The sequence below is a fragment of the Dama dama genome, chromosome 12 (genome assembly GCF_033118175.1).
Source record: "Dama dama isolate Ldn47 chromosome 12, ASM3311817v1, whole genome shotgun sequence".
Classification (NCBI taxonomy): Eukaryota; Metazoa; Chordata; class Mammalia; order Artiodactyla; family Cervidae; genus Dama; species Dama dama.
The window spans coordinates 44,128,219-44,153,703 of NC_083692.1; the positions used below are offsets into that span (position 1 = coordinate 44,128,219).

The 25,485-nt window shown below is 40.4% G+C and overlaps 1 protein-coding gene across 2 annotated transcripts in view; it reads left to right on the forward strand.

Moving 5' to 3' along the window:
- TMOD2 (tropomodulin 2) overlaps nt 1-25,485 on the forward strand; it is a 55,426-nt gene that overhangs the window by 15,939 nt on the left and 14,002 nt on the right. For both annotated transcript variants that reach the window (XM_061157164.1, XM_061157166.1), the window contains exons 2-8: nt 189-383; nt 1,887-2,043; nt 7,136-7,258; nt 9,662-9,748; nt 15,907-16,037; nt 18,091-18,198; nt 25,013-25,156. In XM_061157164.1, coding sequence (XP_061013147.1) covers nt 258-383; nt 1,887-2,043; nt 7,136-7,258; nt 9,662-9,748; nt 15,907-16,037; nt 18,091-18,198; nt 25,013-25,156 — 876 coding nt within the window. In that variant the 5' untranslated portion in view covers nt 189-257. The remainder of the gene's footprint in view (nt 1-188; nt 384-1,886; nt 2,044-7,135; nt 7,259-9,661; nt 9,749-15,906; nt 16,038-18,090; nt 18,199-25,012; nt 25,157-25,485) is intronic.

Below are 25,485 nucleotides of genomic sequence, written 5' to 3' on the forward strand. Positions count from 1 at the left end.
AAAATCTAAATAAGGGAGATAATATGTATGAAGCAGACAAGCTGTTCTATGGATGAAGATAATACTACTTATTTTGTTGACTATTTCATCCAGTGGAAAGACTCCATGGGCAGATAGCATAGCTCTGTCTCCTGCTAATAAGTCCTATTTATCAAAAGGAGGTAACAGTCTTTCTTTCTTTTTATTAGTATTCTGAAGTCTCAGGAAGCTGGCACAGTTAAATGTTCATGGCCCATGAGAAAGTCATATAAGAAACCATGGCACTCCCTTTTCAAAAAGAGCTGGAGAAATACAAGAACATTGATGAAGATGAGCTTCTTGGCAAACTCTCAGAAGAGGAACTGAAACAGTTGGAAAATGTTCTTGATGACCTAGATCCCGAGGTTAGTGACCTGGAACTGAAGCAGGTGGTTAGTGATAAGGTGGGGTGAATGATATAGCACGTCCTTAAACAATAATATAGGAATCCCTGAGCTCCAAATGCAGATTCTGTGTTCTTCCCTAATTGGTTCTGAGCTACTTACTTTTTTATAAACCATGGAGAACCTCAGTAGCCACATATTTGATATGGCAATTACATTTCTCAAAAACCAGTTTAATGTAAATGTCAGAAAATATTTTCCATTGACTCCAAGAAGGACTAGACTGACTTATGGAAAAAGAAAGGAAAAAGAAAGAGGAAACAAACATGACCAAGTTTCTTCTGAGTCATGTATTCTGCTGGGCCCAGAAGTCCTTGATTTAAATTATATTATCCCCATTTCATAAATAAGGGCACAGACCAAGAAAAGTAATTTACGTAAGATCCCATACTGGTAATCTGGTAAATGTCAGAGATGGTATTTAAAGCAAATCTTTAACCCCCAAAGCAGATATTTTTAATATCTCATTTCTTTAACATATATAAACAAGTTAAAATCTTGGTGATCTCACAATAATGGATAGATTAGAATAACTCTAACGGTATTATCAAATAAATTTAAATGGAGCATCTCATGTTTTTATGAGCTCTTAAAAAGGTAAATAGCGTGTTATAATGTTTGTTTAGCAAGCACTTTCTTCAGCCCTGCTAGTATTGTCACAAACTTAGAGGCAGAGACATGTAAAATAGTGATTTTACTATAAATAAAAACATCCACTAAAATTTTTATATGATATTCTATAATGCCAGATAATTTGGATATTGTTTTTACTTAAAAAAATGCAAGTATCTTTTTTTACTTTTTAAACTTAAAAGAAATACCTCTACGTTTAATCAAGCAGATATCAATAGCTATCATAATAATCACTTACCAGCTTGGATGTTTCCCAGGAGTGATTAGAAATGAGTGTGGGGACTTCCCTGGTGGTCCAGTGGTTAAGAATCCACCTTCCAATGCAAGGGAGATGAATTCGATCCCTGGATGGGAAACTTAAGATCCCACATGACTCAGAAGAACTAAGCCCTAGTGCCACACCTAGAGAAGCCCACGAGACAATGAAGACCCAACACAGCCAAAAAAAAGCTTTTTAAAATTAAAAAAAAAAAAGAAATAAGAGAGTGTGGCCATATTGGCTCTTCCATATGTGTGCCTGGGAGCACTGCTGGACAGACCTAAGTGGGATCTATAAGGAAAGAGGCTGTAAAGAGCAGCTGGCCTTTTGCTACCTAGAGGGCAGCTGCAGCAGTCTGAGGCTGTTTCAGCCACCAGAGTTCTGCCTGAGCTCTTTGGAAACACCCCCGTCAACACAGAATGTTAGAGTGAATAGGGCCTCAAAGATATGCCAGAGCTCCAGCCCTCATCTCTGCCAGGTGTGCTCTGCCCAAGCTCCCCCTGCACGGCAGGGGTCAGGAAGGGAAACCACATCAGACACCCCCTTTCCTGCTCATTCCTCTGTCTCATCAGAGTGCACTGCTGCCAGCTGGATTTCGACAGAAAGACCAGACGCAGAAAGCAGCCACGGGCCCGTTTGACCGCGAGCACCTCCTCATGTACCTGGAGAAGGAGGCTTTGGAACAGAAAGACAGGGAAGACTTTGTGCCCTTCACCGGAGAAAAGAAAGGTAAGGACCTCAGGTAGAGTCTGATAGCATAAGTACCCTATGTATTGTTGTGGCGGGTCGGGTGAGGGAACTGGCCTAAGAGTGGGAACTAAGCCTGAACTGAATTCAGTAGGGTTAAAAAGCATCGTGGCTGGTGGACATATGTGTGTGTACACATGTCCAGACCCACAGACCATACACTACCAAGGGTGAGCCCTCCATGTCTCTACAAATGACCCAATTTTGTTCCTTTTTATGGCTGAGTAATATTCCATTGTATATAGTCCACATCTTCTTTATCTATTCATCTACTGATGGATATTTAGGTGGAGTGAAGTAAGTCAGAAAGAGAAAAACAAGTATCATATATTAACACATACATAGAAAACTGGAACAAATGAACCTCTTTGCAGGGCAGGAATAGAGAGACATAGAAAATGGACTTGTGGGCATGGACCGGGAGGGAGGTGGGATGAATTGGGATGTTGAGATTGACTCTGTGCACTGCCATGCGTAAAGAGGTAGCCAGTGGGAACCTGCCGCATAGTACAGGGAGCTTAGCTCGGTGCTCTGTGGTGACTTAGGTGGGTAGGATGAGGGGCAGGTTGAGGAAGGGCAAAGAGGAAGGAGACATATATATGTACACATATAGCTAATTCAGTTTGTTGTACAATGTTGTAAAGCGACTATACCCCAATTTTTAAAAAAAGGGTGAACACTAATATAAACTGTAGATTTTGGGTGACAATGATGTCGGTGTAGGTTCAGCAGTTGTAACAAGTACACAGTGTGCTGTGGGCTGTCATTAGAGGGGAGGTTGTGAATTAGGGACAGGCCAGACATGGGAACTGTCTGTGCTTCCCAATGCTAGCTGCTCCAAAAAATAAAGTCTACTAATTAAAAAAAAAAAAAAGAACCATGGCAGAAGATGTAGGCTACAAATAGAGAACAGACTAGTGGTTACCAGAAGGGAAAGCAAGGAAAGGAAGGGTGAGAGAGAGGTATGGGATTAAGAAACACAAACTGCTGTGTATAAAGTAAGTAGCAAGGATGTATTGTACAGCACAGGAAAATATAAACATTCTTTTGTGATAACTTTAAATATAATTAAATTATAAAATATTGAATCACTCTGTTGTATACCTAAAACTGATATAGTATTGTAAATTGATTATACTTCAATAAAAATTTTTAAAAAATACAGACTAATGTGCAGAGAAATTAAAGATCTGAACAGCAAGAACAACAGAAGAAGCTGCCAGTTCAAAAGAAAGAATATTGTCATTATAAAAGTGTGAATCTGGCTTCTGAAACCCACACAGGTAACCATAATTTATTAAAAAAAAAAAAATCTGCTTAGCCAAGAAAAGTAATAATCTGCTTGAGTGAGCGGGTAGAAAAAGGAACCTGTAGGCTCATTAACTGAATGAGCTGTGCTGTGCTAAATTGCCTCAGTCCGACTCTTTGCAGCCCTGTAGACAGTAGCCCTGTCTATAGGGTCTATAGGCCTGTCTGTATGGACAGGCTCCTCTGTCCATAGAACTCTCCAAGCAAGGATACTGGAGTGGGCTGCCATGCCCTCCTCCAGGGGATCTTCCCCACCCAGGGATCAAACCCGCATTCCTTAAGTCTCTTGCATTGGCAGGTGAGTTCTTTACCACTAGCACCACCAGGGAAGCCCAAAATGAACTGAATACTTGGAGTGTAATGGCATTCAAATTCGTTTCATAAAAAAAAAAAAATTAAGCCCCAAAGAAGCAGCATTGGAAGTGTAAAGTAGCATCAAGCACTGGCGTGTTCCTTTTAACTGAGGACTGTCCCACTTGCAGGTGTCTCCCCCAGGTCTGCCTCTGTTGTGTTAGATGCTTCCACTAGAGGCCAGTGCAGTTAATCTTCTGTTCATCTAGCATCTACCAGCAACCTCCTGGCTTCAGAGCCCTGTGCCAAGTGCTGGGACCGTGTCTGCCCTGCCCTCAGGGAGCGTGTGGTCTAGTGAGAAACATTCTGATAGACCTGGAAGAGGCCTGAGGGGTAAGAGGATGTTCCTTCAGCAGGGAGTGAGCTCTGAACTAAGACAGGAAAATCCTTCCTAGCTCCCCACCCTGAGCTCCCCTTTGGAGGAAAATTGGCTACCAATCCCCTATCCAGGTTCCTCAGCTTTGACCACTGGCTCGTGAACCACTGATGATGTCATTTTATTAAGAAAGTAAGGTTGGGCAGTGACAAATTGGGCTAATAACCAAGGTTTGCAGTAGAAACATGGAACTGTTTCTATGGCAGCATGGTTGTGATTAGACTAATTGTGAAGGAAAAAATAAATTGTAATGTCAACTCTTCAATAAAAGCCAATTAACTTGCAGTATTAGGGTAGTGAGAGAATAACAAGAGGAAAGCTGTCGTCTTCTGTTCTTGGAGCAGAGGTCTTAGAAGCAGCTATGGTGAATTAGCTCCTGATCCAGATTAATCTGCAGATGGTTCTTAGGGGGTTGGGCGTCCAGCAGCAGTCAGAGTAATAAATAGGGGTCCAGACGGGGTGGACAGCTGCACAGGGGAGCTTAGGAGAAGCCACATGATTGGGTTAAAGGAGCAGAGAGCAAAGTTTTCCAGAAAGAGTGGAAGGATCAGAGTGAGGTGTGCACAGGGCCCCAGGAAGACCACCAGTGACCCAGGAGCAGTGGGAGAGTGTCGTGAGTGTTCCAGGAAAAGAGCCAGCCAGCCTCAGTGCAGAATGCCGGATACCCTGGGCCCTCAACTTCCTGGGCTACATTATTCATTTAGAACTTGTCTTCCAGTTGGACCCCAGGAATGGATGTGCAGGAGTAGTTATCCTAAATACTGATAGTTGGGCCGCCTGCACACCTAGTGTTCAGAGTAATCCTGAACGGTACCAGGAGTTAGGAACTCATAAATCCTGTTTTGATTCTGGATCCAAGATCATGACATCAGAAAGAAAATGCTTCAGGCTGCAGACACCATGTAAGAGTCTGGGAAGAGCCTCAGTGTCCGAGATGTTATTAATTGATTTTTTTTGTTATTAATTGATTGAGTGATTGATTTTGTTTGTTTGTTTCCTTTTCTGTTCTCTGGTCATTCTCCAATTTTGTGTCCCAGTGAGTTTCTCTTTTTTCCTGGGAAACATGGCAGCTTATGTGATGGTCAGTGGTAGAGCCCTTGTGGCCAGGATATTCCAGAGTGACCACAGCAGTGGTAATCTTTGGAGTCCCCAGCTCTGCCTGGCACCTGTTTATGTATCCTGCCATTTGAAGGTCTGGTAAACCAGCAGGAAGTATGCAGCCCTGTAACCAGGGCAGTCTCCTGGAGAGTTTTCATGAGGGAGTCCCTGATGTGGGTTTTGACCCTTTCCTTTCCCATGAGGAGCTCAGAGGTGGGCCCCTGCCACCATTGGCAATCCATGTTGTCTCAGATTAATAACAGTTAATAACAAGGAGATGTGGAAAGAGCTTGGGTCCCAATTGGCTGAAACTGGAGCCAGCTATCTGTTCTAAGGTGAAGAAAAGGCAAAACAATAGTGGGGTGAGTCTTTGGAAAACTCCAACAATCAAAATGGAGAAGGCCAATTTCAAAGATCATGCCTAGAGACTTCCCGGGTGGTCCAGTAGCTAAGATTCCATGCTTCCAATGCAGGGGGTACAGGTTTGATCCCTGATCAAGGAACTAAGAACTCACATGCTATATGGCAAAAAAAAAAAAAAAAAACATGCCAAGGGGTGGAGCAACTCCAACCAAGAGAGAAACCAAGAGTCAAAGTCATAAGGAATTGGAAAAGAGTTTGAGTAGTCCTGGAGTATCAGATGGTGGCTCTGGAGTAGCCTGGATTTATCTCTATGAGCCATCACACATGTGGGATATGGATGTGTTGGCCTGCCTGGAAATTAGGAGCAGGTCACTTGTCATCCTCCCAGCTCTCTGATCATCAGTCTAGAGGTTTGGGCTGGGCAGGCAATGGGGTGCTATAGATTTCAGTATATTCAGAAGTGAATAGGAGACAAAGTAAGTGGAATCATACTGACTGGATAAAGTGGAAGATCGTTGCAGAGAATCATACGTGGGAAGCACAGAGCCTTGCTGATCAGAACTCTGCATCTCTAAATATGACAACTCTGATTTTTCCTTTTAAGTCAGGCTGACTTTGATGTGCTCTAGAAAGACAGTGTGTCCCCAGGTCACTATATCAAGCAACCCCTAGATATAGCATCCTGGTTGCCTACAATTGCAGTTGGTAGAAGGAGAGCTCAATGAGGGAGATTACCAGTTTGTTCCCCAGGAACCCCTAGGGCTGTTCGGATGTATCTGCCTGCCATATGCAGGATCCAAGGCAAGAACACAAAGAGAAGTCCATGTCCCATTTTTATAAATATTAAATGCTAACAAACTGTTAAAATATGTGCTATCTTCCTATCTAGGCCAATATTCTTAGACTTCCAAGAGTTCCACAGAGGGTTATGGGTCCATCTTGCACTGCCAAGGCCTCAAGCACCATGGCTGACACTCCAGCCTACCTATCCAAGCTTCATCCATACTCACTCACAGACAGCCTCCCTTTGGCCTGGGGGTACACACCCCAGCAGTGTGACCTGCCTTCAGAAAGACGGACATGAGGAAGGACTCATGCAGGCGGGTTCAGGGCTGTTTGGCAGGGAATCTTGGGGGCAGATGCCTGGGGAATAGTCTAGCAGGTGGCCTGTATTCTGTCCCTGTGGCCCTTCCATCAGCGGGGTGCAGGCAGTGGGGAGGGGCACGCAGCCAGAAGAGAGCAGAGTTGGGCCCTCTAGAGCGCAGGGCCCACAGCAGGGCCCTTCTTGCCCAGGGCTCAGGGCAGAGCTACCCGTGATAGGGATCAGAAGCTACTGTCTCCCTCTCCACCTCCTCAGGTCTCTGTTGCAGAATGCAGGATTCCTCCTCTGCCTCCCTTCCCTCTAATAGTGGATTAGTGACATTAGCATCATCTCAGAAATTAAGGAATCCTGGTTAGACCTGCATTGGTTTAATGCTTCAGCTCTTAATGACCAGAGCGGCACATTCTCTGGTTAGTTCACTTCCCCTATAACAAGGCAGCACTACACAATGTTTTTGTTTTTCTTCTGATTTAAAGGGAGAGTCTTTATCCCCAAAGAAAAGCCCATAGAAACTCGTAAAGAAGAAAAGGTGACCCTGGACCCAGAACTGGAAGAAGCTTTGGCCAGCGCCTCCGACACTGAACTCTATGATCTTGCAGGTTAGTCCTCAGCTCTGGGAAGCTTTCCTGTCCAGCTCTGTGACCTCCAGACATGCACTGACCCCCTGGAAGCAGCCTCTGAGCACCTGTGTCACTGTTGATTGTTACTGTGATACCAGGTTGACTTCAACCATTAGGCAGCTGAGAGGCTGGATGCAGGTCACCTAAGCTCTCTGAGCAAACATTTCACCATATCTCAGCTATAAAATGTAAAATCATATTTCAGTTGTAAAGTACCCACAGTAATGCCTATCCTACAAAATCCAAGAGTTACTGTGAGAAATCAAAGAGAAGAAATATGAAGGAGTGTTGAGAATTTAAACAATAATATAACAGCCCTTAGGCCTTCAAAAGAGCTTCGCATTTGGCATTTTATCATCACAAAATTTCCATTTCCATCACAAAATTTCTTGTTCTTTCCCACAGTCACTGTTTTTGATTCCCACTTAGAGTTCTGTTAACCTAACCATGGAGCAGAACCCATTTTACTGTTATATTTCCCCAGTAATGTAGATCCATATTCAGTTCAGTCTGCTCATTTTTTCTAGTTTTCTTAACAATAGCAACAGTATAATAATAATAATTATTATATGTGAATTGTGAATTGGTTATACATACAGATAGAAAAAAACTCAAGGAAGGGATAGTTAGGGAATTTGGGATCAAATGTACACATTGCTATTTTTAGAATGGATAATCAACAAGGACCTGCTGTATAGCACAGGGAACTCAGTGTTATGTGGCACTCTGAATGGGAGAGGAGTTTGAGGGGAGAATAGATATATGTATATGTGTGGCCAAGTCACTCTGCTGTGTATTGCACCTGAAACTATCACAACATTGTTAATTGGCTATACTCCAATATAAAGTAAAAAAAAAAAAAGGAAAAACCCCCAAAGTACAAAATAATATGTTATGAATTATATAAGCTCCCTCCCGTTTCTTGTATTTCCTTTGAAAAAGATTCCATGCATATATCAGCATATTTGTATACTAATTGGATGGAAATTTGCATTATTAGGGTCATTAGGTCCCCACAGGATAGAGGGGTTTTGAAAAACAGTCCACAGCTTTGGCAAGAATTTTCACATTGTTATTCCATTGGAAGACATGAGTAGTAATAATCTCCTTCCTCCCAGGAGAACTAACTCTGCCTTATTCTAAAATTAAAACTTGACAAAGGGAGTGAAGTTATAATCATAAGTTGCTTAGTGAATATGGGGCCAAAGCAAGATATGCTTGTTGGATGGTCTCAGTGTCCTGTGTTTATTCTCCCTAGACAATGCCAAAAACACAGTGACAAATTCTTATTTACTTAACAAGAATTTGTAAAGCACTTAGAACAGAGTGTCACACATAGGAAGTCACTTAACCCTTGTGATAGGTAAAGTGTCATGATTATCCCTGTTTTACAGATGGGGAAATTGAGGCTCAGTGGCATTTAACAACTTCTCAAGCGATACAGATAGTACGTGACAGAGTCAGGATTTAAGTTCAGGCTGACTGCTCCTGACTGCCACTCTCAACCCCCATACTCTCTGGCTCTGAACATTTACCCCTTGTTGGCTATACGGGCTGTCCTTCTAGAGTATAGTTTACAGCAGATGAGGAGCTCAGAGGTGGGCCCCTGCCGCCATTGGCAAATTATTCTGGGATCCTTCCCCAGTAGGCCTCCTGGAATTTCTCACCTGGAGTTTCATTAAGGAAGGGAAAGCTGGGTGGGCAGTGGCAGTTAGTGCCTGCTCCGTGTTGTTATGGCCAGTGCTGTCTCCTGCGTACTGTACTGCCCTCTGGTGCAACTTCTGTGTAGTACAGGAGACTCAAAATCAGCCTGCTTACCCGACCTTTTATTGCTGACATCTCTTATTTCCCACCCTGGGATGCTCTAGAAGGGAAAAGAACCACTCTTTTTGGTACTAAGAGATGAAAGCAATGGGGAGGCTTACACTGAAAGAGGACCATGATCCTTCAGCCCTTTGTCTCCAGAAAAACTACATACTATAGTCTATATAATGTTAGAGCTTAAAATATCATTAGACTCAGTCCCACGTTCAAATTTTACAGATGAGAAAACATAAGGGATGAATCTACTTAACTGGGAGATCTAAGCAGATTTTCAATTTGGAGACAACTAGACCACTGTCCCTCAGAACCTACACAATTCCACATATATAGATGTAGAAAGATGTGAAGAATGCTAGTGATCTTAGGAGGAGGGATTAAAAAAAAAAAAAGCTTATTTAATACTATACATGTGTCACACACTTTGCAAGGCAAGTGAGGTCAAGAGATTTATCTTTATGGTATGAAGAATTGTTCTGCAAAGGGAAAATTAATAATGTGGACATCTTAACAAGCTTTCTCAAACTTAAGTTTTATTCACAGGTTATTTTTGCTTTTCAGCTGTTCTTGGAGTACACAATTTGCTCAACAATCCCAAGTTTGATGAAGAAACGACCAACACGAAAGGCGGCAAAGGGCCTGTGAGAAGTAAGTTGACGTGAAATCTGTGGTTTTATGAAACCTGGGAGCCTCCACGTGTTGCTGGTAGGAGAAAGGCTTGTTGACTGGGCCGCTGGGAAGTCTGGAATTCTTTTAGGCTTTGAAGGTGGATTTTGTCAGTTCACCCAGGATCACTGGGCTGTGAGCAATCAGATCAGAACAAAGTGGCCAGCACTGGGAGCTCTGTCTGGTAGTGAGTGTGACTAGTACCGATCAGTGTGTGCTGCCCAGAACACACTCCTGGTGAAAGTGAAAGTCACTCAGTCCTGTCCGGCTCTTTGCAACCCCATGGACTATACAGTCCCTGGAATTCTCAAGGCCAGAATACTGGAGTGGGTAGCCTGTCCCTTCTCCAGGGGATCTTCCCAACCCAGGGTTCGAACCCAGGTCTTCCATGTTGCAGGCAGATTCTTTACCAGCTGAGCCACAAGGGAAGCCCAAGAATACTGGAGTGGGTAGCCTATCCCTTCAGCAGTGGATCTTCCCAACCCAGGAATCGAACCAGGGTCTCCTGCATTGCAGGTGAATTCTCTCCTGATAGGTTCAGTCAAAGGAGGAAATGACAGATAAAAAGGTTTGCTTAGTCAGCACAGAGAGTTTTATGTCATAACGATGCTTTAATTAGCTACAGTATCTTAGCTAAATTTTACTTCTCTATTCGAGAAGCATCTTTTTGTCTTAATTATGGATGTTTGTGATTGTTTCTGTTGTTTAGTCACCAAGTCGTGTCTGACTCTTTGCGACTCCATGGACTGCAGCATGCCAGGCTTCCCTGTCTTCCAGAGTGTGCTCAAACTCATGTCCATTGAGTCGGCAATGCCATCCAATCATTTCATTCTCTGTTGCCCTCTTTTCTTCTTGCCCTCAATCTTTCCCCGCATCAGGTTCTTTTCCAATGAGTCAGCTCTTCGTATCAAGTGGTCAAAGTATTGGAGCTTCAGCTTCAGCATCAGTCCTTCCAAAGAATATTCAGGGTTGATTTTCTGTAGTATTTTAGATAAATTTCCTTCTCTATTTGAGTGCCTCTTTGTCTCAATAATGGATGTTTGTCATTAGAATTTGAGTACCTACTTCCCCCAGAGAGCATGAAAGACACACTGGTGTGGATTTGCCACAGAACATTCCAGACCACTCTCTTCTTTGTCACCATTTTCTGGAGAAGTGTGTCCTTCATTAGCCTCTCTCACTTACTCATTCATCAGTCATTTACTAAATATTTACTGTGTCAGGAACATTCTAGGCTTAGGTACAAAGGTAAAAAAGATGGTGCCTGACCAAAGGAACTTATCTATGTGTGGAAAGGACAGATCAATAACCAAATAATTTCAGTATAGTGTGATTCAGCTGTTATGAAAACTCACAGAAGATCACAGCTTTTCTTAATAAAATTACATTTTATTCTCTCTGATGGTGACTTTGGCAATGCTTTCTAGTGTCAGCAATGTGTATATCAACCACCATTTATACTGGGTAATTTACCCAGACAGTGAGCAACATTCCTTTTGTTTTCCTTCTGGTTTCTTATGCATACAAATGAAAAATACTCATCCTTTTAATCTCAGTACCAAAATGTAAGATTCTGACAACATGTTTGTGAAAAAAAAAGTCTGGTGCATAGCCTACTGGGCTTTTATACATACACATATACACATATCATTAACTTTTTAAAATACTATTTTTAGAGTAGTTTTGTGTTCACTGCAAAATTGAGAGAAAGGTACAGAGATATGCTGTTCCATACGCACAGCCTCTCCGCTTAGCTATATTTGCACAGAGGGGTGCGTTTGTTACAATTAATGAACCTACACTGACACATCATTGTCACTCTGAGCCCAAAGTTTACAACAGGGCTCACTCCTGGGTTTGTACATTCTGTGGGCTTGCACAAATGTATAATGACATGTTTCCACCACTACAGTTTCAGGCAGAGTGGATTCACTGTCCGCAATGTCTCTGTGCTATGTCTGTTCATCTCTCCTTCCCCCACTAACCTCTGGCAACCGCTGATCTTTTAACTGTATCCATCATTATGTCTTTTCCAGAATGTCATATAGTTGGAATCATACAGTATGTAGCCTATTCAGACTGGTTTCTTTCACTTAGTAATATGCATTTAAGGTTCCTCTGTGTCTTTTCAAGATTTGATAGAGCTTTTCATTTTTTTATTGAGAGTAACATTTGATGTACAATATTTTATAAGTTATAGGTATACAGCATAGTGATTCACAGTTTTTAAAGGTTATACTCTATTAATAGTTATTATATATTATTATGGAGTTGGCTATATTCCCTATGTTATATAATATATCCCTATAGTTTATTTTATTCATAAGAATTGGTACTTCTTAATTCTCTATTAAGAGAATTCTTAATTCTCTGTCTTGCTCCTCCCTCTTTTCCTCTCCCCACTGGTAACCACCAGTTTGTTCCCTGTATCTGTGAGTTTATTTCCTTTTTGCTATGTTCACTATTTGTTTTTTTAAGATTCACATATAAGTGACATCTTAAAGTAGTTGTCGTTCTCTGTCTGACTTATTTCACTTAGCATACTACCTTCCAAGTTAATCCATGTTGTTGTAAATGGTAAAATTTCATTCTTTATCATGGTTGAGTAGTAGCCCATATTTGTTTGTATGGGTGTATATTATCCATTCATCTGTTGATATATGTTTAGGCTGCTTCCATATCTTGGCAATTGTAAATAATACTTCTGTGAACATGGGGATGCATGTGACTTTTCAAATTAGTGTTTTTGCTTATTTTAGACATATGCCCAGGAGTGGAACTGCTAAATCATGTGGCAGTGATAGATCATTTCTTTTTAACACTGAATAATGTTCCATTATTTGGGTATACCACAGTTTATCAGATCACCTACTGAAGGACATCTTAGTTGCTTCCAAATTTTGGAAATTAAGAATAAAGCTGCTACAAACATCCATGTTCAGATTTTGGACATAAATTTTAAATTCCTTTGGGTAAACATCAAGGAGCATAAGTGCTGAATCTTATGGTAAGATGTCTGGTTTTGAATTCCATGAGCAATGAATGAGAATTTCTGTTGCTCCACATCCTCACCAGCAGTTGGTTTTGTCAGTGTTCCAGATTTTGGTCATTCTAATAGGTGTGTAGTGGTGTGTCACTATTTTAATTTGCATTTCCCTGATAACATATGATGTGGAGCATCTTTTCATATGCTTATTTTTCATTTGTATATCTTCTTTGGTGAGATATCTCTTAACTTTTTTGGCTTATTTTTAAAATCATGTCATTTCCTTATCATTGAGTTTTAAGAGTTCTTTGTATATATTGGACAAGTGCTTTATCATATGTGTCTTTTTTCTGATTTTTTTAATGAATCAAAGATTTTGAAAATTATATAATGTTTTACAAATTGCAAAAGTTTCACACAGTTCAGTTCAGTCACTCAGTCATGTCCAACTCTTTGCAAGCCCGTGGACTGCAGCATGCCAGGCTTCCCTGTCCATCACCAACTCCCAGAGTTTACTTAAACTCATGTCCATTGAGTTGGTGATACCATCCAACCATCTCATCCTCTGTCGTCCCCTTCTCCTTCTGTCTTCAATCTTTCCCAGAATCAGGGTCTTTCCCAATGAGTAACTTCTTTGCATCAGGTGGTCAAAGTATTGGAACTTCAGCTTCAGCGTCAGTCCTTCCAATGAATATTCAGGATTGATTTCTTTTAGGATTGACTGGTTTGATCTCCTTGCAGCCCAAGGAACTCTCAAGAGTCTTCTCCAACACCACAGTTCAAAAGCATCAATTCTTTGGCTTCTTTATAGTCCAACTCTCACATCCATACATGACTACTGGAAAAACCATAGCTTTGACTAGATGGACTTTGTTGGCAAAATAATGTCTCTGCTTTTTAGTATGCTGTCTAGGTTGGTCATAGCTTTTCTTCCGAAGAGCAAGCATCTTTTAATTTCATGGCTTCAGTTACCATCTGCAGTGATTTTGGAGCCCAAAAAATAAAGTCTGTCACTGTTTCCATTGTTCCCCCATCTATTTCCCATGAAGTGATGGAACCAGATGCCATGATCTTAGTTTTCTGAATGTTGTGCTTTAAGCCAGCTTTTCCACTTTCCTCTTTCACTTTCATCAAGAGGCTCTTTAGTTCCTCTTCACTTTCTGCCATAAGGGTGGTATCATCTGCATATCTGAGGTTATTGATGTTTCTGCTGGCAATCTTGATTCCAGCTTGTGCTTCATCCAGCCCGGCATTCCACATGATGCACTCTGCATATAAGTTAAATAAGCAGAGAGACAATATACAGCCTTGATGTACTCACACACATGATTTCAAATAATCCCATAACAACCCTTTTTTTCACTATACTCATATAGTGTCTCTCCCTCCTCCTTCTCCCCACTGGTAACCACTAGTTTTTTTCTCTTTATCTGTGAGTCTATCAGATGTGTCTTTTGCAAATATTTTCTCCCAGTCTGTGCTTTATCTCCCCATTGCTCTTGAGAGTATTTTCTGTAGAGTATAAATGTTTAATTTTAATGCAGGTCAGTTTATCAATTCTTCCTTTTAAGGATTATGCTTTTAGGACTGTATCTAAAACTTCATCTTCAAACCCAAGGTCATCTAGATTTTATCCTCTGTTATCTCCTAGGAGTTCTATAGTTTTGCATTTAAATTTAGGTCTGTGATCTGTTTTGAGTTAATTTTTGTGAAGAGTGTAAGGTCTGTGTGTGCGTACTAAGTCACTTCAGTCGTGTTCAACTCATTGCAACCTTATGGAAGGTAGCCTGCCAAGCTTCTCTGTTCATGCAATTCTCCAGCAAGAATACTGGAGTGGGTTGCCATGCCCTCCTCCAGGGGATCTTCCCAACCCATGGATTGAACCAGCTCTTACATCTGCATTGGCAGGTGGGTTCTTTACCACTAGCACCACCTGGGAAGCCCATAAGGTCTGTATCTAGATTCTTTTATTTTTCTTTCATGTAGATGTCCAGTTGTTCCAGCACCATTTGTTGAAAAGACTACTTTTTTCTCCACTATATTACCTTTGCTGCTTTGTCAAAGATCAACTGATTGTATTTATGTGGGTCTGTTTGTGGACTGTGTATTCTGTTCCACTGATCTATTTGTATATTTTCACCAATATCACTATCTTCCTTCCTATAGCTTTAAGTCTTCTTGAAGTTGAATTGCTGGATTTGTTTTTCTCTTTAAATATTGTTTTGGCTATTCTGTGTATTTTTCCTCTTTATATAAACTTTATAATCTTTTTTAATATCTGCAAAATAAATTTCTGAAATTTTGATTGGGATTGCATTGCATTTGGGAAGAACTGACATCTTGACAACACTGAATATTTCTGTACGTGGAATATCTCTCCTTCCTAACAATATATGAAGATGCCTTTTCCTCCACATTGTTGCTGACTCTGACTATTATCTTTTTACATTTTTTGGCAAATCAAATGGTATCTCATTTTTAAATTTCTCAGAATTTAATTACTTTTTATATTTTTTTGGTTGACTGATAGAGAATCCTCTGATCACTAGCTGTTCATTTTCCACTGGATTATCTTACTGCCTTGTAGAAGCTCTGTGTATATTGAGATATGAACTCTTTGTGTATTACATACATTGCAAACATTTTCTGTTAACTGCTTTTGAGAATTCTTCCACTTCTTCTTTTCTATTCCTTTCTCTTCCTATACAATCCTCAAAATTAAAGCTCCAAGATGGAAATCAGAGGATGGGCTAGAGGAGAATTGGGTTTGGGAAATAAAGGAACTCATTTTTGTGCATGTTAGTTTCTTTGGTTTGGTTATTATAGCTTGAAAGAGGTCCATATGGAGCAGCTATAACTACCTGTGGATATTCTTTTAGGAGTTTGAGTTTGCTGTAGAGCCTCCTGCACTTTTGGCTCCATGGAGCATCAACCACTGAGACTCCTCATTGCAGCTGAAAACACCAACCTGGGAGGCTGTAACTCAGAGCCACACCATTCCTCTGCTTGCTGAGTTGAGAATAAGCTTGCTGTCACTGATATTAGAATATTATTGGAATCACCCCATATGAAAAGAAGGTCATTTGGGGGGAAGTTGTCTGATTTTTATGGGAGACCCTACATTTTATTTTTTAAATTAAAACTTGTGTCTTAGATGTGGTCAAAGGTGAAAAAGTCAAGCCAGTATTTGAGGAACCACCAAATCCCACAAATGTGGAAGTAAGTCTACAGCAGATGAAAGCCAATGATCCCAGCTTGCAAGAAGTCAACCTCAACAATATTAAGGTATTTCAAATGATTGTTGTCAGTCACTTGATTTATCGTTCAGTCAGAAAACTTACTGGAGATGACTGCCTGCCTTTACACATGTTCTAAATCCTTTATAGTCACTGATTTCGAGGCAAAATATCCTATTCAGAAGGAGTGGATTTATTTGCTCAATGCTATGTGGCATCCTGGATGGGAAGGGAGTTTGGGGGAGAATCAATACATGTGTATGTATTGCTAAGTACCTTTGCTGTCCACCTAAAACTATCACAACATTGTTAACTGGCTATTCTCTAATATATAAAATAAAAAGTTAAAAAATAATAATAAAATAAAATTTTAAAATAAAGAAGTGGGTTTAAAAAAAAAGAGTCATTTCTAGAATTCTTTTAAAAGAATTACAGTACTTGTGTTAAACAAGTGTTATTAGTTATCAACTACTGAGTAACAAATTACCCCGAAACTTAGAGGCTTAAAACAACAAACAGTTTATTATTTCACATAATTTCTGAGTGTCAGGAATCTGAGAGTGACTTGGCCGGGTAGCTGTGGCTCAGGGTCTCAGATGAGGCTGTAGTAAAGCTGTCAGCCAGACCTGCAGTCATCTCAAGGCTTGACCAGGGCCTTGCAAGATGGCGCACTCATGTGACTGTTGGCAGGAGGCCTCAGTTTCCTCAGCACATGGACCTCTCAATAGGGCCGCCAGTATATCTTCACGTCATGACAACTTGCTTCCCCCAGAGCAAATGACCCAAGAGAAAAAGAGAGAGTAAACTGAAAGCCACAATGTCTTTTATGGCCTAGTCTCTGAAGTCACTTCTGCTTTGACAATGTCTTAGCACTCTCAAAGGGAGGAGAAATTGTGTGTGTGAGAGAGAGAAAGAATGAGAGAAAGAGAAAACACTACCTGACACCTTTTTTGTTCCTTCTTATTAGGCCAGTTTCTAGCATTTAATAGTATCAACTGATTTTTATTGAGTACTAGCTATGTGCCATATACTTTGCTAAATACTTGAAATTCATTATCTCATTTAATCCTCAATGGGACTTTAAAAGATTCCGCTGTCCACAGTCACAGAGCTGGCCTGTAGTGTTCCATGAACTCATGTTAGCCTCTAGCTGTGCCCCGTATTGTCTGCCTCTCTGGTGCTCAGTACTGTGCCCCGTATTGTCTGCCTCTCTGGTGCTCAGTACTGTGCCCCGTATTGTCTGCCTCTCTGGTGCTCAGTACTGTGCTAAGTGCTATGGAAGGGGGAGTAAGGTTCATTCAGTCTCGATTCTGAAGAACTCAAACTAGGAGAAAAACACTAAGCAGATAATTATAACATGATGTGGTAAGCCCCCAAATTCTGTGGAATTGCAGGTAAGGGAAATTGATCCTGCCTAGGAGAACCAATAAACAGAGGAGGTGATATTTCTGCTGGGTCTTGAAAGATGAGTAGGAATTAGAGCTAGTTTAATTCTAGTCTGGCTAAAATATAGAGAATGAAAGAGAAAAAGAGGGAAGGGTGGTATGTGCATAATTCCGAGGGTAAACAGAAGTGATATGAGTGTCACATTGTGTTAGATTCCCTTATTGGACACTAAGTGGGGCTATTGGCTCTGGATAGGTTAGTTGCTAGAGATGGCTGATGAATGTCTTTCAGAGAGGATAAAATCAAAGGTTCATCTAAGTCACCAAAATATGAACCTTCAAATTGTGAACTTTCAAAGATGCAAGCATAAGTGCCAGCCCCTGTATACCAGCTGTTGTACTGTACTATTGTACTTTTCAAGGTACTATACTGTAAGATTAAAAATGTTTGTTTTTTGTGTTTCTTTTTTATACATGTATTATTTGTGTGAAAAGTATTATACACCTGTTACAGTACAGTATCATCTAGCTGATTGTGTTAGTTGGGTACCTAGGCTAACTTTGTTGGAGTTACGTACACATTGGACCTAGGAATGTGCTCTCAGAACGAAACTCATGCATAGGTCGGGGACCTGCTGTATGTAAAAGCTGTGGGTCCTGAGCTTAGGGTGAAGGTGCTATAGAAGGATTCATCAACAATCTGTGTCTTTCTCATAGAACATTCCAATTCCAACCCTGAAGGAATTTGCAAAGGCTCTGGAGACCAACACTCACGTGAAAAAGTTCAGTCTGGCCGCAACCCGCAGCAATGACCCTGTGGCAATTGTGAGTAAAATCCTTAGAAATATAGCCCTCAGATATTTAATTCAGTAGAAGCTATTTTTAATTTGTTGTATCAATTAACAATGTTCAGATCTGGTCAATTTATTTTCTGTATAATTAATAAACAAAATTAGTTATAATGAGACGGTAAAACAAGAACGCACAAGTCAGGCACTTTGAATTCACTAGAATTTTGTTAACACTACACTTTTAGGAGAAAGATATAAGATTAGATTAGGCATCTAGCTAAATAAATATTTAGATTTTGTTTTATTCTTAGTATAAATTTTCTGAAACGTTTGCACCTGCAGTAGCATTCCATCACAATAAAGGGATATGAGACCCCTCCCCCATGAGAGCCTACAGGAACTCAGCACATAGAAAAAATGTTAACATATTTTTCATTTTAATCTTTTAAGTGGATTCATATGTCTCAAAAATATTTTAAACAACCAAATCTTAAAACATTTTTTGTTTGATATTGTTAACTAGATGAAAGAAGAAAAAGGTCTATTCCTTCTATGTACCTTAGATGATTCGAGTAAATAAGGAAACCCCTGATCCCAAGTAAATACTACTACCATTGCCATCATCAGTGTTATTCCTCCCATTAGTAGCTCACATTTCTTGAGCAGCTCTGACCCCTGTCCTTTGCTAGGTCATCTCACTGAATCCTCAGTACACACAATGAGGTGTGTACTATTATTAGTTCCCACTCTAACAAATGAGCAGTGTGAGGCTCAGAAAGGTTAAGTAACTTTTCCAAAGTAACCCAGTCAGCAGAGGACAGAGCCAGGATTCACCACCAGGCCCTGGTTCCACAATCAAAATGCCTAACCACCCAGCTATGCTATATTTAAATACATTACCTCACTGTTGTATGTTTGCTAAATTGTGCCAGTTGTCAGAAGCCTGAGCATTAGGCCACATCAATGGTTCTACAGGATCTGATGCTCAGCACTTGAAAAATAAAAGTTTCTTGACTTGATGATGTGCTTTAAAGTAACATGTCTTTTGGAAGATTTAAAACAGCATTAAAAAGGGACAGCAAGAAAGTAATGCTACCCACCACAGTGCTGGTGCTGAGTAGATGTTGAAAAACAAGTATTGAAAAATACTGGTTAAATGAATAAATGGATGTGCCCTCTAACCTCTGAGCAATAGGTAGTATTTCCATGATGACGACAGCAAATGTGAAGTAAGCACTCATGTAAAAGAGGGGCTAAGCTACAGAACTGATGTTTTCACCAGCAGTTATTACATGTCTAAATTTGTAGGTTGAAAGCAGTTTTTAATTTGAAGCCTATCATTGAAATAGAAAAAGAACATAACTAGATTATTGGTGAGGTAAAGTTAGCAATTTAGAGGTTCTTATCTGTGTATGATTTTGTGTATAATCTCTGCCCTTTACTAGATTTGTTTTCAGTTAAGCAAAAATATTCACAGTGCATTTTGTATGTAAATAACTAAAGGGATAAATAAATAAATGATTTGTAATTTCTGTTTAATATAATATCTACAGTAAAATGGCAGGGATGCAACTAGTTTATAGTTTACTGTCAGCACTACTAGTAAATAATCTAACTTCTACTCTATAGCAAATAGATAACCTGCTGAATGGACTAATATAATATATATATCCATTACACAGCCCAATATGTTAATAATATACACTAACACACATTATATCTATAATGTATTTATATTATATATTATTATATAAAACATAATATAGCCCCCAATGTATTAATAATATATTAAGATATATATTGTTATATCAAATATAATAATCTGCTTGATATAGTTTTCAATCCAACAACTATGTATTGAATGTATGCCTGTGACAAGTGCACCATACAACTGCAAGGAATAACTGTTATCCTTTAGAGTGAAAAGAAAAGCCTCTTCCAGCCTTATGCCTGGATGGCTTCACATGGTCCAGCCCTCACCTGGCTGACCCCAGATGGTTCCCCTTTCAGCTATGCTATCGTCAGAAAAGAACTTTTCTATAGGTTGAAGATTGATTATCCCACAGGCAGCAGAGATATTCAGACTATGATTGTGGGTGAACAACTCACTGTTGAGAATTACAGATCAGCATTAAAGCAAGAGCTTGGAGACTCTTTTCTATGTAAGGTTCACAAATAGACTCTACAAAATACTTGTGGGATTATAGTGAATATAGACAAGCTATGTGGATGTGAGATGACATTATTCCCGTTTTACAGATGTGGCAACTGAGGCTCAGAGTTTGAGTAACTTAACTAAGATTACCCAGCTTGTGACCAAGCCAGGAAGCAAATTTAAGTGATCTGTAATCAAATTCAGTTTACCATGCTCCAAGTACTTCCATATAATCACCCCTATAGCAGGGAGTGTTAATGAAACTTGCCACACTAATAAATGCCAATATAGAGAAAAGGCCCAAATATGTTTTTTCAAAATGCTGTTATTAATAGGAATGCCACATAAAAATCAGAAGTTTAGGACAGCACTATCAAATAAAAATAAAATGAGAACTACACATGGACCTTTGAATTTTCCAGTAACCACATAAAAAAAAATGGGTGGAATTAAATTTAATGATATATTTTATTTAAACCACCATATCCAAAATACCATCATTTCAAAATGTATATGTAATGAGGTCTTTTGCAGTATTTTTCTATACTACATCTTTGAAATCCAATGCATGTTTTATATTTATAGCACATCTCAGTTCATAAGAGGCACTTTTCAAGGCTTCCATAGCCACGTGAGTCCTGTGGCTACCCCTGCAAGGATACAGGTTTGGACAGTGCAGGAAACAGCAATTTCCACATAACGCTGTGAAGTACAGAAAGCAAAACGTTCTCTTTAAAAATGTATTTCTACACTATTTATATAACCTTTAAGAAATCTAGTCTTGGTTTCACTAACGTTATTATCCCCAGCACATGTAATAGATGCTCAAATATTTGCTGAACTGCAGTGAACCTGGGCCTGGAGCCCAGGGTTGTGTTTGGCTGGGTCTCTCTTCCCTGTTTTGTTTGGTATAAGAAAAGTGTTTTCTCCAGTTTAAAAGAAATTGGCAAGATCGTGGCTACTTGCCAGTAGGTCCTGCAAGTTTTTTATAAAGGCCTAATTGCTCTGACATTTTGTTATTCTAATAGCAGAAGTAAATCCCAAAGCTTGGAGAATCCATAAGGAAAGGCCTGATGCATTCCCTTTTGGGGCTCTAATTAAAATGTGTACATTTAATTCTAATTAAAGACCTAGCACTGAATAAATACACTTTAATTTACATGGTGTACAATAACATCAGTGCAAACTCTTGAGCTTTCCTTGTAGTTCAAGCAAGTGCTTGACTGATACACAGAATTATTCTTCTAGTCCAGTGGTTCTCAACTCAGGGTGATTCTGCCCTCCAGGGAACATTTAGCAGTGTCTCCAGATATTTTTGGTTGTCATGACTGGGAGGGTACTGTTGACATTTTGTTGGTCTCAGAGGCTGCTAAACCTCCCACAAGACACAGGATACCTCCCACAACAAAGAATTCTCCAGCCTCAGATGTCGATGGTCTTGAGGTTGGAAAACCTGTTCTTGTCTCAAGTTGAATTCCTTCTCCTCTTCCTTCTTCTTGTCCTTTCTGCCATTAAAACAAAAGAGTTCAGAAGTTCCTTGTTCTACTCCCAAGAGCAATCACTGTTAGCAGCTTGTTTTTCATTCCTTTCATTGTTGTCTATATGATTTCAATTAAAGTGATTTTGAATCCTGGCTGAACATTAGTCACTGAAGAGCTTTTCAAAAATGCAGTCATAAATCAACTATACTTCAATACTAAAAAAAAAAACAAACAAAGCAGCTGTCCAGGCCACAGCCTGAGATTCTGATTTAATTCATCTGGGGTGGGGCCCAAGCATTGGTGTATTTTTTAAAGCATCCAGGTCTTTCTAGTGTGCAACCAGGTAGAAATGCACTAATACATATGCATTTTTTATTTATTTATTTATTTTTATTTGTCGGAGGCTAACCACCCTACAACATTGCAGTGGCCCTTGTCATACATTGACACGAATTAGCCATGGGTTTACATGTATTCCCCATCCCGATCCCCCCTCCCACCTCCCTCTCCACCCAATTCCTCTGGGTCTTCCCAGTGCACCAGGCCCGAGCACTTGTCTCATGCATCCAACCTGGGCTGGTGATCTGCCTCACCCTAGATAATATACATGTTTCGATGCTGTTCTCTCGAAACATCCCACCCTTCCCTTCTCCCACAGAGTCCAAAAGTCTGTTCTGTACATCTGTGTCTCTTTTTCTGTTTTGCATATAGGGTTATCATTATCATCTTTCTAAATTCCATATAACATATGCACTTTTATTTTTGATGTATTATCTCAGATAGTTTTTGATTCTCCATTAGAAAAGATTGGGCAACTCTGTACTCTCTCTTCTTTCTACTTCATCTTCCTTTTCTAGCTCTAAATTGTAGTTATTCTACTATTTCACACATTTGAGCTTTATACATTTTATCTCATTATATTCAGTTAGGTGTATAGATTGACACCAAAAAAATTAGAATTTATCACCAGCATTTACAATTATCTGGCTGTATAAATATATTAAAGCCTCAGTTCTATCGGCTTTAAAGTCTAGCGACTAATGGCAGTCTGACTATTGTTTCTCTGTGAGTAGATTACAGTGTTTTTTCTTTCTCTATTTTCTTTCTTTCTTTTTTGGAAGTGGGGCAAGGTGGAGAGAGTTGATAACATTTAGAAGTTTTACATATTTCTGTTCTCTGAATATTCTGTGTTCCCTGCATAGCATGCTGGCCTGTTTTGTGAACTCAACTTTTCTCTCCTGATGTTGGTTTTCCTATTAGGTCTAGCAGTCACTGTTTGCCTGTTCATAGTTCCAAATAGAGAACAAAATTGATTTGTGTAAACCGGGACTATTTCCTCTGCAGTTATGTAGATCTGGTTCGCCAAAAGATCTATCCCTTAAAAGGGAAGCCCCTTTATATTTCTCCATTTGTTACCATCTGGCAGGCCACACATTTTATTTAGTCATTATTGCCTCTGCCTCTGCTGCTGAACCATAAGCTCCCTAAACAGGGGTTTTTGTTTTCCCTACAGCTAGCACGAAGCAGAAGCCTGACACATAATCTTTTCTAAGTGAATGAGTGAATAAATGAATGAATGAGCGAGTGCTTTTGTAAGCAGGCAGATGAGTTGATGAGCAGCCTTCTCTGTAGTGTGCGTATGAGAAGCTAGCAGGCAACCGGGGAGTCCTCGGCAACTGCTCAAGTTGGGAGGGCTTCCCTCTGGGAGGGACACGGTTCAGCGTATTTCCGTCCTGGGCATTGCCACCTTTCCTGTCCCGTCTCCCACTCTGTATCTGGCGGAAGATCTGGGAGTGCCTCTGTTTCTTCCCTGCTTCACTCTCGGGACCTGGCACCCTCACCGAGCCTCTTCCTGGGAGATTTCTCACTGATGGCTGTGCAGGCAGTTGCCCCTTTGCATGAAGCCTCAGGAATAGCTGTTGTGCTCTCCGCCTGCCATCACTGATCCACCTGTTCCTAAGGCAGCTTTGTAGTGAGACGCCCTAATTGGGGTTTCCCAGGTAGCACTAGTGGCAAAGAAGGCATTTGCCAGTGCAGGAGATTTAAGAGGTGTGGGTTCGATCCCTGAATCGGGAAGATCCCCTGGAGGTGGGCACGGCAGCTCTCTCCAGTATTCTTGCCTGGAGAATTCCATGGACAGAGGCATTTGGAGGGCTACAGTCCATAGGGTTGCAAAGAGTCAGACACGACTGAGACAACGTAGCACACATGCACACTGCTGCGATTCACCTCGGGCATCTCAGGCGATTGTGTGGTCGTTTCTCCGCCAATCTTTCTGTTTTCTGTATTTTAGCAACTCTTCAGGATAATGGCCCTCTGTTTTTGTTTCCTTGCATTGGAGGAGTTCCAGCCACTTAAAAAGTATACCTTTTCTTTATGACAGTGGGAAACTGTGGGGATGAAGGGAACACACAGGTGCATGTGTGCCATCCACTGTGCATCTGGGCATCGCCAGTGGTTCTGCCACTCTGGGTAGTGATTTTGTTCCAAAAGTTATCTTTGAAAAATCCTGATTTACAGGTGACCTGAAATAATACGACTAAATTAGTAGTGCCCAAATGCTAGTCAATGATAAAAATCTTTATCCATTCATAGTAAAAGGAGAAAAATGAAATAATTCTGAGATTAATCCTTTCTACATTTTTTCCCTAATGTTAAAATGCCTTTTCTCAAAAAAATTGACAATGATAACAGATGGTTGTAGGTTTTTTAATGTCCTTACTTAATAAAACAAAGTTGTTAATTCTATGTCAGTGTCTTTTTAGGGGGGCGTCCTTAGTGACTCAGTGGTAAAGAACCCACCTGCCAATGCAGGAGACTCAGGTTCGATCCCTGGGTTGGGAGGCTCCCCTGGAGAAGGAAATCTCAACCCAGTCCAGTATTCTTGCCTGGAAAATCCCATAGACAGAGGAACCTGGAGGGCTATAGTCTATGGGGTCGAAAATAGTTAGACACAACTTAGCAACTAAACAACAACAATCTTTGTTTTTTTTTTTTAATTTTGCAAGTATGTGGAATTTATTAGTCTGAGCTGCTGAACTGAACTATTTTTATTGCATTTTTAAATTATTATCTTTGTTACTTGAAGGTGAAGGTATGATTTAACTAAGGTTTTCTTTAAGTACTGTAAAAAAATATTTAATGTGGTGGTGAGAAGTTTGGTAAATATATCTTTAGAAACCCTAATGGTTATTTCTTTTTCACATCATAAGGCCTTTGCAGATATGCTAAAAGTAAACAAGACCTTGAAAAGTCTAAACATAGAATCCAATTTCATCACTGGTGCTGGGATCCTGGCCCTTGTAGAGGCACTAAAGGAAAATGACACCTTGGTCGAGATCAAGATAGACAACCAGGTGAGCTAACTCACAGGGTACGTGTGAAAGGGAGGAGTACCATGATGGAGGGAGTTAAGAGACAAAGTTCTGTGAAAAAGTTTAATTTGGTATTCTGGCTTCCTGGTAATTAGGACAGCTTCTGGCCTGTGGAGGGTGGGTGGGAGAACGTTTTAATAATTAAACAATGTCTAGTGGGGCAAGCTCCAGTGTTCTTGCCTGGAGAATCCCAGGGACGGAGGAGCCTGGTGGGCTGCTGTCTATGGGGTCAGACATGACCGAAGCGACTTAGCAGCAGCAGCAGCAGCAGTGGGGCAGCCTGAGACAGGACAAGCCAGCCCTTCCCCAGC